The sequence below is a fragment of the Neopelma chrysocephalum genome, unplaced genomic scaffold (assembly GCF_003984885.1).
Source record: "Neopelma chrysocephalum unplaced genomic scaffold, ASM398488v2 Primary Assembly neopelma1_98, whole genome shotgun sequence".
NCBI classification, from domain to species: Eukaryota; Metazoa; Chordata; class Aves; order Passeriformes; family Pipridae; genus Neopelma; species Neopelma chrysocephalum.
In genome coordinates this window covers 419,514-432,286 of record NW_020897761.1, presented here as the reverse complement: position 1 = coordinate 432,286, position 12,773 = coordinate 419,514, and the positions used below count along the sequence as shown (strand labels likewise).

General features: G+C 42.9%; 1 protein-coding gene across 8 annotated transcripts in view; it reads right to left on the bottom strand.

The window, feature by feature from the left end:
- The window catches only part of RABGAP1L (RAB GTPase activating protein 1 like), a 224,857-nt gene that overhangs the window by 167,465 nt on the left and 44,619 nt on the right, over positions 1-12,773 (bottom strand). For all 8 annotated transcript variants that reach the window (XM_027694793.1, XM_027694796.1, XM_027694799.1 and 5 more), the window contains 2 exons: positions 7,639-7,732; positions 3,234-3,384 (listed from right to left, as the gene is read on the bottom strand). In XM_027694793.1, coding sequence (XP_027550594.1) covers positions 3,234-3,384; positions 7,639-7,732 — 245 coding nt within the window. The remainder of the gene's footprint in view (positions 1-3,233; positions 3,385-7,638; positions 7,733-12,773) is intronic.

The window sequence follows — 12,773 nt, the reverse complement described above, 5'->3', positions numbered from 1 at the left end:
GGAAATTATGATAGCACACAAATAATCTTATTTTTGGTTCTCTTACAAGTCATTTGTAAGGACAGCCATTGAGTCTCTCTTGAAGACCTTCGACTCAATGTCACCACCCAGCTCAAAAATGGGCATTGACATCCCTGTCCAGACTTCCATTGCTTTTAATCAATACAATACTACCAACATCTACTTCACCTGACAGCAGGATTAGATTCTGATGTTACTTTAGAAAATAAGAATAAATTTAAAACAAGCTTTGTTTTCTTAAACCAGAGCAGCATTATTTAAAACTAGTCTATATATATATTGTTAGATGAACTTTATGCACACTGTTCACTCCTTCATGGACATTAGGTTATGAACTGAAAACCTTCTATGAAGAGATGAGACATTTTAGAACCCTGCCAGTACTACCCCTGGGTTACCACAAGCAGATTTTTCTCACTCTGCTTTTCTTTTCCTTTAAATAAACAAATAAACCACCCATTTCTCTCTCCTGCTGTGTGCTTTGTGTTCCCCTTCCATCCTGTGCCATGTGCAGCGGGGTGACGAGCCCATGGCACACATGCCAGGGAGGGAACTCAGGCACGTTCTGATTGTCACACAGAACTGATTTACATACATGTCACAAACGAGGCAGCTGCCAAATCACAACTCCTACTCTCTCCAATTGCATGCAGGGCCTACTACTGTGTTCCAGTCGAAATTCCTGAGTGGCTCACGGGAATCACCAAGCTGGAATTCAGCAGGAGACCCGAGACAGTGCGAGGCAGTGCTCGTCTGCACAACGGTGTTTGTGAGAGCAGAGGTACTTCCTTCTCCCTTCCCTCCTGGAACTCCAAACTCACCCCCAGATGGGAAATACATCCGATATGTCTGTGAATGCTGTGAGATGGAAAAGGAAACACAGCCCACTGGATCATTCCTGACAGAGCACGGACCTCCAGTGAGCAGGACTAGAGGATGTGGAGGCCCTCTGGAGAAAATAAGCGCAGCATTGATTTTTCTAAATGAGACATTTTATTTTGCTTTCTGTGCTTAAACTGGAACTCTAAAACAGGCCCCAAATTACTCTCTCCTACAGAACACACTGAACAAAGCACTCCTCTGGCTGAAAACCACTGCAGCAGATTCCAGAGCCCTGCATAGGGATGGGCATGAATGGTACAAAGACACAGCCAGATGTGTCAGGGGGTGGGAATTACAGCTGCCCAATCCAACACAGCACTGCTGCACACAGCTGGATCCAACAGCAGATGTGTCTGTATTGTGGTCTCCAAACTAAATTCAAATGCTGAGAGTCTGCTGTCCCTCTGGGCATCACAATGCACACGTTTCTGGCCTGCCAACAACACAACCCTCAGCAGCAAGCACAGTTTCACCAGCAGTTAATCAGCAACACTGCAGCAAAGCCACGGTTTTTACCACATTTCCCTCCAAAGTTTAACGTGCATGTTATTATTAACACACATAAGGTAACACTACAGCAAAGCTTTCAATAGTATATACCACTATTTAGTATATACTACTAAAATATATGTACTACTGCTCTGTCTGCTTAATTCACATTATCAATACACCAACATGAAATTGAGGAGTTCTGCTCACAGCCATAAATATCAGGTAATAATTCATTATAAAAAATTAGCTGACCATTCTTTTCTGGAGCACCTCATATTAATTCTTCCCAAAGATGGGCCCTAGCTTTGCTTTGGCACAGGCTCTCTCCTCTTCCTTCCTTTCCATGAATCCTCTCCTGCCAAAGGATAGGATCACCAGCAGTTTAGACAGTCAGACTACAGAAGAAATTTGGTGATTTCAGGAGAAAACCAACTTCAGAAAAAAAAACTTGCTTGCATAAATGCTTCAGTTCAGAACAGGATTTAAATTTCCAATCTCTAACAGTATTTCATATTAAATACTGTACAAAATACCTTCCAAAATACATGTCACTGCAAGATATCTGTAGTGAAAAAGCCAACTGTAACAAGGCATTTTGAAGGCATGAGGCCCCAGCATCAAGATAAACCTCACATTTTAGAGGTTTTCCACTCCCTCCTCCGCCGTAAAACAAACATCTTCCCCACTTTTGGAAAGCAGGAGCAAAATAATGGAGGTGGCTTTGATGCAACGTACAGCTGACAGATGTCCTGTGAATGGTTTCTAAGGAAAATATAACCCAGCTACAATGTCAAAATGAAAAATTTACACCATCAAAACATCCCTCCTTGTTGGGAAAAGGAAAAGAAGCCAGCAGGAGGATAACTCTCACTCTGGGGACACTTACCAGAGTGGGTGGGTCAAATTAAAAGGACAAGTAGCAAAAAGCCACAACATTATGAGAGGAAAGTTTTACTAACAACATCTACCCTGGAATTTCTGCATGAACAGATGATTCATAACCCAGATAACAAATCTCTGAGCAACATTAAAATGATCCCCAGCCTTTCTGCCACTCCAAGCACTTTTGAGAGCGATGCTCTTCTCAAGAGCCACAACTGCCCTGCAGTGGTAGAGCTTCAGAGCCCCCAGTGCCGAGTTCACCTCCTGCCACTGCTCAGAGCTCGTGAACACAGTGGTTCTCCCTCCTGCCATCCCAGCTCTGAGCAGATCAAACAGCTCTGCAGACAACTTTTTACAGTGTTTACTCACTGCACTGATGACATTAGGACACAGAACAGCAACAGATTCCCAAAAGGATTCTCCTCTCAAATCACCCATACAGCAAGGGGACTGGTTTCCTGCTAGGTAAACATGTTTTTTAACATTCTTTTCTAAAATAAACAACAAAACAAGAAATACCTAACTTTGTGACGTTTTGTTTGGCTTTCTTTGTGTTCTTTTTTTATTTAAAACCCACACATTAAAGGCATACAGAGAACAAACTGTTGAAAAACCAAAGTGATGGATGTGAGCCTATAAAAAAGCCACAAGCAAACACCTGAACAACAAGCTGATGTTCTTATTATCATCACAGCAAGAGAACAGAAAGCTAAATGTCAAGCATTACTACAGATATAGGTCAGCAATTTCTATTGTTAATGCCATTCAGCAGGTACCCTCGGCAGGAGGTAAAGTCACCTCATCACAATTTCAGTTGCTTAAAACAAGTCCAACTGTTTCGCTCTCCTGCTGCTCCACCACTGAATAAAAACTGCTGCCCAGTACAACTCAGCTGAACCAAAGGAGAGAAAAAAAAGAACAAAAGAAGGAAAAATCCCAAGTAATAAAGCCCTTACCATTGTGATGAGCAATCTGTATCTGTCCAGCATTGCCTGGTTGTCATGGCATCCTGCCAGCAGCTGCCAGATCTCTGCCCTCAGTGCCTCTGGAACCCCACTCTTCACCAGGGTGGACAATCCGTTGGGTCTCACCACGAGGTTGTTGTGCCTGAAACACAGAGCCCCGTTTGCCTGTTGAACTTCAACCACAGGAGTCAAAACAAGGATTAAAAACTTTAACAGCTTTTAAACTTGCCAGCGTTACTCTGAAAAGCAGAGGCAGCAACTGGCAACAGGAACTTTCCTTCCAGTGGTTACACTAATTTAGTATTTGTCAGATGGAAAGAAAAAACTCTGCAAGGATTGACAGTAAGAACCAGTGGCAAAGTGTAGTGATATTCAAATTCTTTAGGTGAAAATTAACAGTAGGCAACTGCAGAAATTGAACTCAACTGGCTAACAAAGAACAATATGAGCTGAAAGAGAAAACTGTGCCATCTGTGAAGACAATTCAATTCAAATATTTGTTCAACATACACGTTTTAGCTTAGGTTAAGAAAAAGAAATTAAAAATAACATAAACCATACAGAGAAATAAATTTTGGAAAACAAATAGAAGCCAATTTTAAGAGCACTACCATGAAGTTCCAGTTCCACACTTCATGCCAAGAGTATATTTCAAGTCCCACAGAGCAGTAATACTTGCACTTGGTAAACCTTAGTATTCCAAATAAATTTGCCTGGTGGTCTGAGCTGGTCCTTCACTATTTGGTTGCACACACCCCAAGAAATGTAGGAATACAAAACTCACTGCACATGCACAATATTGTAGAGCTTTCAGTCACAGATGTTTAAAACCCATTTTTGAGACAAGAGTGTTTGCTGATCTGGGTTGAAGCTCCCTTGGACTCAGGATGGCAATTTCCAGAGCAGTGCAGCAGGAAAACTGCCCCAGCTGATTCCTTGCTCTTTCTGCTGTACAAAGTGCTTTGCTCTCTCAGTGTTTTGACCATTGTTGTGTTTTCCAACTCTCCTGGTAGGAGAACAGTGAGAGTGGCTGTTCAGCCAAATGCCAGCAAGCTGTGATTAATTAAATAACCTGCAATTTGACCCTGGATTTTCAGTAAATGTTTAGAGTACTCATTCTATGAAACAGCTCATTAAGACCTGAACAGTTTACCACTGCTGTTTAAATTTCAAAGGTGTTCTAAACAAATTTCTTTTTCCTACACTTTGACAATGATATCCCCATTTTTCCAAATAACCTGAGAATTAAAGAGTGTGATTATGTAACGTCCTTATTCTTTTAAACACAATAATTATTTTTAAATGCACGGTACAACACAAGTCATTTCAAACTTTATCACTCAGCCAAATTAAAACCAAAGTAGTGTCTTTTCTCTTTTTCAGCCCATTTTGCAGGCAATCACATGAGCCTAATGGTCTTGTGATGAGAAAAGGTAAGAAAGAAAAAACATTATTCACAAAAAGATTAAAAGGACTAAAAACTTGGCATAAAGGACTTGAGAGGGTCCAGAGAAGGTCAAGAAAATGCTCCAAATCTGGAGCTCCTCTGCTGTGGAGACAGGCTGGGAGAGCTGGGAGCGTTCAGCCTGGAGAAGAGAAGGCTCCAGGGAGACCTCAGTGTGGCCTTTCAGTACCTTAAAGGGGCTCGTAAAAAGGAGGGGAGAAACTTTGTATGGGCAGATAGTGACAGGACATGGGGGAATGGCTTTAAACTGCCAGAGGGCAGGGTTGGATGGATATTAAAAAGAAATTCCTCCCTGTGAGGGTGGTGAGGCCCTGGCACAGGCTGCCAAGAGAAGCTGTGGCTGCCCCTGGATCCCTGGAAGTGTCCAAGGCCAGGTTGGACAGGGCTTGGAGCAACCTGGGCTAGTGGAAGGTGTCCCTGCCCGTGGCAGGATGGAATGAGATGAGTTTTAAGGTTCCTTCCAACCCAAACCGTTCTGTCATTCTGTGATTCTATGACTAGACACACTAAGCAGGTACAGAATTATGAAATGCACATTCAGATACAAACAAATAACAAACACATCAGAAAGTTAAAGCTCAGGTTGTGGATTAGTTTGTTTATTCCATGGATCTGGTGAGAAACACCAAAGAGCTCCTCTGAGGAGTGGGCAAGCTGATAAAATAAAATGAACAGCTAAAAAGGGACATTGCCACAGAAACAAACCAGGGACCAAGGAAACAAGACAAAAATGGCTTAAGGTAACAACAAAGAGAGATGCACATTCCGTGCTGGAACACCATCCTGAGGGTATTCCCAGCTGAGAATTAAACCAGCAGACTTTGTGGGCCCTGTCCTGTATTTAGGCAGTCCTGTGGCAGAGGTAATACTTTAGCAACATGAGTCCCTGCCACACAGCACAACTCTTAACTTCCACAGCCAACTTCCTGGGCTCTGAACAGCTCCCTGGGAAACAGCCTGAGCATCCCCAATCCTTGCTCACAACAACAGAAATGGGCATAAAATAAAAGCTTGTCTTGTTCTGGCCTTATCCTTCAGCATGTGGGAAAAAGGGGTCGTTCATGGGTGTAACATCTTTAATTTGCTACAAAGTGCTGCAGTTCTCTTGCACAGAACTCAAAGACACAATAAAATAAATAGATATACCATTACTTTCCAACTGTTAATTCTATTTTTTTGTAAATTATCTTATTTTTATTCCTGTTTATACGCTTGAAGAAGACTCTTGGAGCAACGTTTCTTCTGAGTCCAATAGGTTACTGTGACATTTTAAGAAAATGACAAGAAGCAATTAAAATGCAAGAAATTTTTCACCTAAGAAACAAATAAAACAGTTCCCCAAGCGCAAATGTTAATTTTTGTTTATTTACTTTTTTTACTAGTGCACAGATCTTCCACTAACATATGCTGCAGTTTTCAACACACTAGATTTGATTTCAATCTATTTTTAGTTTTCAAATAGTTAACATTTTTCATCTGTTACTCTTTCTTAGTTTTGTTCTTAAAATGTAACATAAGGCTGTTTAAGAATTCAAGTAGTTTAAAGACTTGAATTTCTCTCAGGAGGTAATATTGCTTGAGACACTACTAAAGATAAGTTTGCTACTCCTGGTCATGAAGCTGGCTGGGATGTCCCATTTCTCACCCCTTTCTTAAGTCATTTTAACTAAGGTGTTTCAGCTACTAGATGTGTAAGTTATGTCAGGAGTTCAAAACAGTTTACTCCAAGTATTAAATGTTTTGTCTCACTCATTAGAATACTTGAGTAACCAGAGGGAATCATTGGTTATGTGAAATTTCAGAGAATGAGCTGGGGTGTTCCTTTACCTCAGCATGTTCAGCCACAGGAGCCCAGGGATTTCTCAAGGGCAAAAGTTAAAACAAAAACAATCACCTGACAAATGAGTTAAAAAAAGGAATAAAACTAAAGGCAGCATCTTCCAGTGGAAATGCCATGGGGATGTCCCTTAGAACAGGCTTTGGAAAGGTCTAAACAGCTTCAGAGTCCACCTCTGGATTTTTACAGATGTCTCGTCCAGAAACTGAGATCTCCATTACAGAAGTCAGCAGCAAGGAGCTGTGTTGCTCCACAGCTATAAAGTGGTCAAGTAGAGGGAGAATTTGCCCAAATAAATCCTTAAAGCACTTCTCAACTCCCTGCTTGGAGCTGGGAAAAGGAAATTGCCAATTCCAGATTAAGGGCCTCTGATTATTTTTGTCTCCAGCAGCAGGAGTTATTACTTACAAAGGGAAAACCAAATAAGTGGTTCTGGCACTTGCTAATAGTCCAAGGTCTCTCAGAGGCAGCAAACACAAAGATTTGTTCCTCTTTTGGCACAGTGTCTCCTGCTACTGAAGCACTTAATTAAACCACAGCAATAACACTGTTGAGAACATACTCTGGGCTTACAGACAGTCTGCGTTTTACTCACCAACAGAAGCAGTTTCAGGGAGCATTCACAGGCTTTCTAGAATTCTTTTTCAAATGCTTACATATAGCATGTTAAAAAAAATAAATAAAAAGAGATTGCTTCTAAACAAATTAAATGTACACCAGCTGGCACAAATGGCTCAGACAGGACACACTGACTGCTCTGCCAGTCCTCTCCTGGCTCGGAGTTTCACGGGGTTTAACTCCCAGCCCCAAGGACAGTGACCACAAAGTTGTGCCTGTGAAGTCCCACATCTGTGTGAGCACACACAGACACACTCAAACACCCAACTAAACCAGACTCTGGCAGATGCTGTGGGAGAGATTTGTCAAAGAACTGCAAGTTATTTAAACCAGGTTTAAAAAACACACGTCAATGTGTTTTGTATTTAAGTTTTTAAACCACGTAAGCTGAAGAATTTCACACCTCCTGCATACAGACTCATGAAACAAAGAAAAGGTTAATATTTAAAATCTAAATGTAAGGAATTAAGCATTACCATCTCCCCAGTAACTCTCCCCAGGAATACAAAATCTTCTCAGGACAATCCTTTGACACATCACCGGTGCCACTGGAGAGTTCATTATCACTCTCTGCAGAAACAAAAAAAGAAAAAACAAGAAAACAAAAGCATGCACATGTTCACCAAAAGCACAGACACTAAAGATCTATACATAGAGGTCTCAGTCAACTTTTTTTTCTCATGTATCAGTTTTAAAACCACAAAAAGACATCAAAAATACCAGTGGAACCATAAAGAATATTTAGCAGACTTTACAAAACAAGTGTATTAATGAAGTTATCATAAAGTTTAAAAGAACAGGACTAGGGAATAATTTGTAGCACTGTTACAGGAGAAAGAGCTGGGACCTGAAAAAGCATTATGCAAGGAAAGATTCAAGGCTGTCACCTCTCCATTTAATGACATTTCACAATGTAGTGTTATCTGAAAGTCACATCCACTCCAGACCTCCCATGAAGAGAAGTCTCTTTTAAAGCATAGCAGATAATGCTGCTTGGTTACACCACATCCCTTTGGCTCTCCTGTGGTACCTGAGGTCAGGAAGCCCCCTCAGAGCCCCAAAATCATTATTTTTACCTGAAATAAGTTCCTGGATGGGCAGAAAGAGCAACAGTGTGACATTAAAGGTTGTAGTGCATGGAACAGACAAGAATTCTTAAAATGAAACCTCATAATTATTAAGACTGAAACACTTAGGGAGGGATAGAGGCTATTACATGACTAACCCCAGAAGGGATAATGTGAGTCTGGGACAGTGTGCTCAAATAACCACCCAGTCCCAGAACTCATCCCACTTCCCAGTGTCTGGTGGGCCTGTGCAGCTGCCCACAGCCAGCTGGAGAATCTAACCCTACAGGGCAGCTCCTCACATGAATGTGGGCCTGCCATTACTTGGACTTTTTCCAGTTTAATCCGAATAAAATACTGCTAAAAGTTACACAAGTGCAATTTCAACACCACCACACACTGACAGGGCTCCAGCTCTCGGTGTCTTTAGTGGGAAAAACAATCCAAAAAGAGACAGCAGCAGACTCACAAAATCCCAGACTGGTTTGGGATGGAAGGGACCTTAAAGCTCACCCAGTGCCACCCCCTGCCATGGGCAGGGACACCTTCCACCAGCCCAGGTTGCTCCAAGCCCCATCCAAGCTGGCCTTGGACACTTGCAGGGCTGGGGCAGCCACAGTTCCCCTCAGAGGCTGCTGAAGCCATGGACACTTTAGATGTCAGAGGGCTCCAAGGCCGCTCTTTCCTATGAGCTGACCTGTCTCAAGAAGCTAAAATAAAACAAACAAAAAAAAAAGAAAAACCAAAGCTACATCTCTCCCCATATCCCTCAGATACTCTCCTCAACACAGCTCAGTCACAGCTGGGTGCTGACCTAATATCTTGCATTCCTCAGGTACATTGAACACTTCACCCCCAGCTTCATGCAGGCAATAGTTCAGGTAGAGGAGGATTTTCAGTCCTTGTGCAATTATCCTGTTAACTCTTCATCCTTGTCATTCTCACTTCAATGACACGTTTCTAATTTATGTTCTTAACAATTGTCAAATACGAGTCATTAATAAAATATCCTCAGTGCTTGAATTTGACAGTGAGCTGTGAGGACAAAGCATACACTGCATTTCAAGGACAATTAACAGCAAAAACCCTGCCCTAAGAGAGAAGCACAGCAGAAATCCCTGTATTTCAAAATGAATATTACATTAGTGAAAGCCTTTAGCTTGGAACCTGCTTGTACAGCTTCACAGGACCCAAAGTACAAGACCAACCTCCATTTAACTACTTCCCCATTAGAATTAAATATAACCCCAACAAAATAACCAACCACCCACATCACAAATCTACAGAAAACTTGATTTTAACGTTTCCCAATCTTCTGCATGCATTCACTAACCTAAAGATGGAAATATGAAGATCTAAATTTATCATTTTAATAAAATTTGGTATCACTATAAAAGTGACCAAAGGAATCAACTGTGTTCCAGGGGAAGAAACATATTTAAAGACTCAACTTTTCTTTGATTTTAAAATTACAAAAAAATAGTATAAAGGCCAATCTCTTCACTTACCACCCAGGTCTGGTAATAATTAAAAACACCTTTAAGTTAAAACAACTAAGTGCATTATATTTTCTTAATTCCCTCCTCTCCTGATTTGCCTATTTGGATCAAGGAGATAAATTATAAATGCAGCCCTTCTACTGGACATGGAAGCCAGGGAAAAAAAGAAAAAAAGTGATGAAACCTTCTCTGGATTGAGCACATTTGCCATTCAGAGATACAAGGTACTGATACATGTAAAGAACCCCAAGAAACTTGGTTCGCACCCAGAATTTGTCATAGACCACAACTTCAGAAAAGTTTAACACGTTCAAGGTGAAGGGTAAACAATTTGGCACAAAATTCTGAAAGAAGAGATTGGAATTTCCTTGGAGAGGAACTACAGCACACCTTAACAGGAGTTACTGGTGAAAATAACACAAACCAACCCTGTAGTCTGGAACAAAATCTGATAAAGATGACTGAAGTCCCCCAGCGGGTCAGAATGTTTCCAAATGAAGGTGCAGTGCTCCTTTGAGGAGCAGAGCACACTAATTGTTACTGGATCCAAACCTGAGCTTGCCAAGGAACATCAGACCAAAGCAACAAAGTCCCTGATTTATCTCTGCGCTGGTATGTGGGGCAGAATTCTTGGAAGTTCTTAAGGAGATCAGTGTTACACAGCACACACACTCCGGTGCTTCAGCCAGAAAATACTTTCATCTGGAAGGCTTAGCAGTGTTTGCAATGTATTATTCAGTTATATGTCAGAAAATCACAGGCCTTAATTAGAAATGCCATATGCTGCCTCTCAAAAGACGCTAACGTCAAACTGAAAAATAGAACAGGGTGAAGGGGACAGAATAAACAGCTTCAAAAATCTCTACTATTTACATATTCTAACCTGTGAAAGCACTTAATATGAAATAAGGAAAAAAAAAGATGTCATGGGAGGGGTAATTAAGTGTAGATGTTCTTCTCTGAGCACTTTGATATATTTTTTCCACATTCCATGGCATCTATAAGCCAGCAGCATTAGCCAGAGCATGATTTAATCCACCCTCATATTGCTGGGAATGCCACAGATCCCTTCCTCTAAATGTCCTGGGTACTTCTCCCTTCCTCCTGTATTTGCCCTGACCTCTCAGAGCCATCAGCTGAGCAAAAAATGTGGGCAATAAAACAGGCCTCACCACAGCAAGAGGAGGATGGAAGATGTCTCCAGGGAACAAACCTGGGGGTTGTAAATATGTGTGCACACAAAGTGCCTTTAAGAACACTCACAGGGAACAGCAAGCCTGGAAGGCTTTTGGTTTGCTTTGAATTGCAACGTGATTCACAAAATCCACAAAAATGTCACAGCTCATGAACCAATTCCCCGAATTCAGAGCCTCTTCAGAGCACTCCCACAGCAAGCATGGCTCTGCATGGCATCAGCATGGAATAACACCTTGGGCTGGAAAAGACCTCTGGAGATCACACAGTCCCATCTACTGCAAGCTCTGGCTGGATCAAGTCACTTCGAGCCCGCAGTGGGAGGTGTCCTGGCTTTGGCTGGAGTGAGTTCATTGCCCTCACAGTGGCTGCTCTGGGGCTGTGGTTTGGGTTTGAGCTGGAAACGGGGTTGATAACACTGGGATGTTTCAGCTGCTGCTGAGCAGCTGCTCACACACAGTCAGGGCCTTTGCTGCTCCTCATCCTGCCCTGAGGGCTGAGGGTGCACAGGAAGGTACGAGGGGACACAGCCGGGACAGCTGATCCCAATTGGCACAAGGGATGTTCCAGACCACAGGGCATCATGCTGAAAATGCAAAGCAGAGGAAAAAGGAGGAAGGGAGGACCTTTGGAGGGATGGGGTTTGTCTTCCAAAGTCCCTGTTAGACATGATGGAGCCCTGTTCTCCGGGAGATGGCTGAACACCTGCCTGCCCATGGGAAGTGGTGAGGGAACTCCTTGCTTTGCTTGCACACACAACTTTTGCTTTCCCTACTGAACTGTCTCAACCTCAGCCTATGACTTTTGTCACTTTTACCCTTCTGACTCTCTCCTCCACCTCACCAGGGAAGGGAGAGTGAGCAGCTGTGCGGGGCTGAGCTGCCATCTGGGGTTAAACCACAACACCAAGGTAGTCTTGAACACCTTCAAAGAGGTGGTAGAATCTTGACCATGCTGACAGTTTAAATACAAACCAACCAACACATCAAAAGTGTCCTTTTATCTAACCAGAATTTCCCAGTTCTACCTTGTGTCTGGTGCCTGTTGCCTCAGGCCTTATCAGGCACCTCTGAGAAGAGTCTGGCTCCATCCTCACTGAGTCCTCTGACATACTAGCAGCAGAAAGCAGGAAGATTCTTCTCTGTGCATCTCCCTCTCTAGCCTGAACCAAACCCAGGTCCCTCAACCCCTCACTGTACCCCATGTGCTCCTGAGCCCTGCCCTCTGGAGCACTGAGCACTCTCCTCAGTTTGCTGCTGTCCACAACCCTGCTGAGGGTTCACTCGGTCCTGTCACCCAGGCGATGAAGACACTTAACAGCACCAACCTGGTCCCAACACTGATCCCTCTCAGATCCCACTGCTTGCTGGCTGCCAGCCAGACTTTGCACCATTAACTCATTCTTTCGTCCCAGCAGTCCAGCCAACCTTCCAACCACATTATGTCCCACTTATCCAGTCCCTATCTTGTTGCTGTAAGGATAAGGACACTATGGGACACTCCTGGAGTCCTTGCTAAAACCCAGGTGTGCAGCACCCACCGCCTGCCCCTCGCTCGCAGCACTGGCCACACTGTCACAAGGATTAGTCCTTCAGAAATCTGTGCTGGCTGCTCCCAGTGACACTGCTGGACATTCACATGAAATGCTGTCAGGAGTATTTGCTCTATAACCAGTCCCATGGATTGAGGTTAGACTGAACCAGAACCTCCTTCTGGCCCTTTCTTATTTTAGATACTTGCCAGTTGTATGAGATGGATATGGAAGCCTGCACAGATACCCCTCGGGTTGGCAGAGGACCCCTGGATGACAGATTTTGCATGTAGTCTGTTTTTTTAGTACACCTACAGACA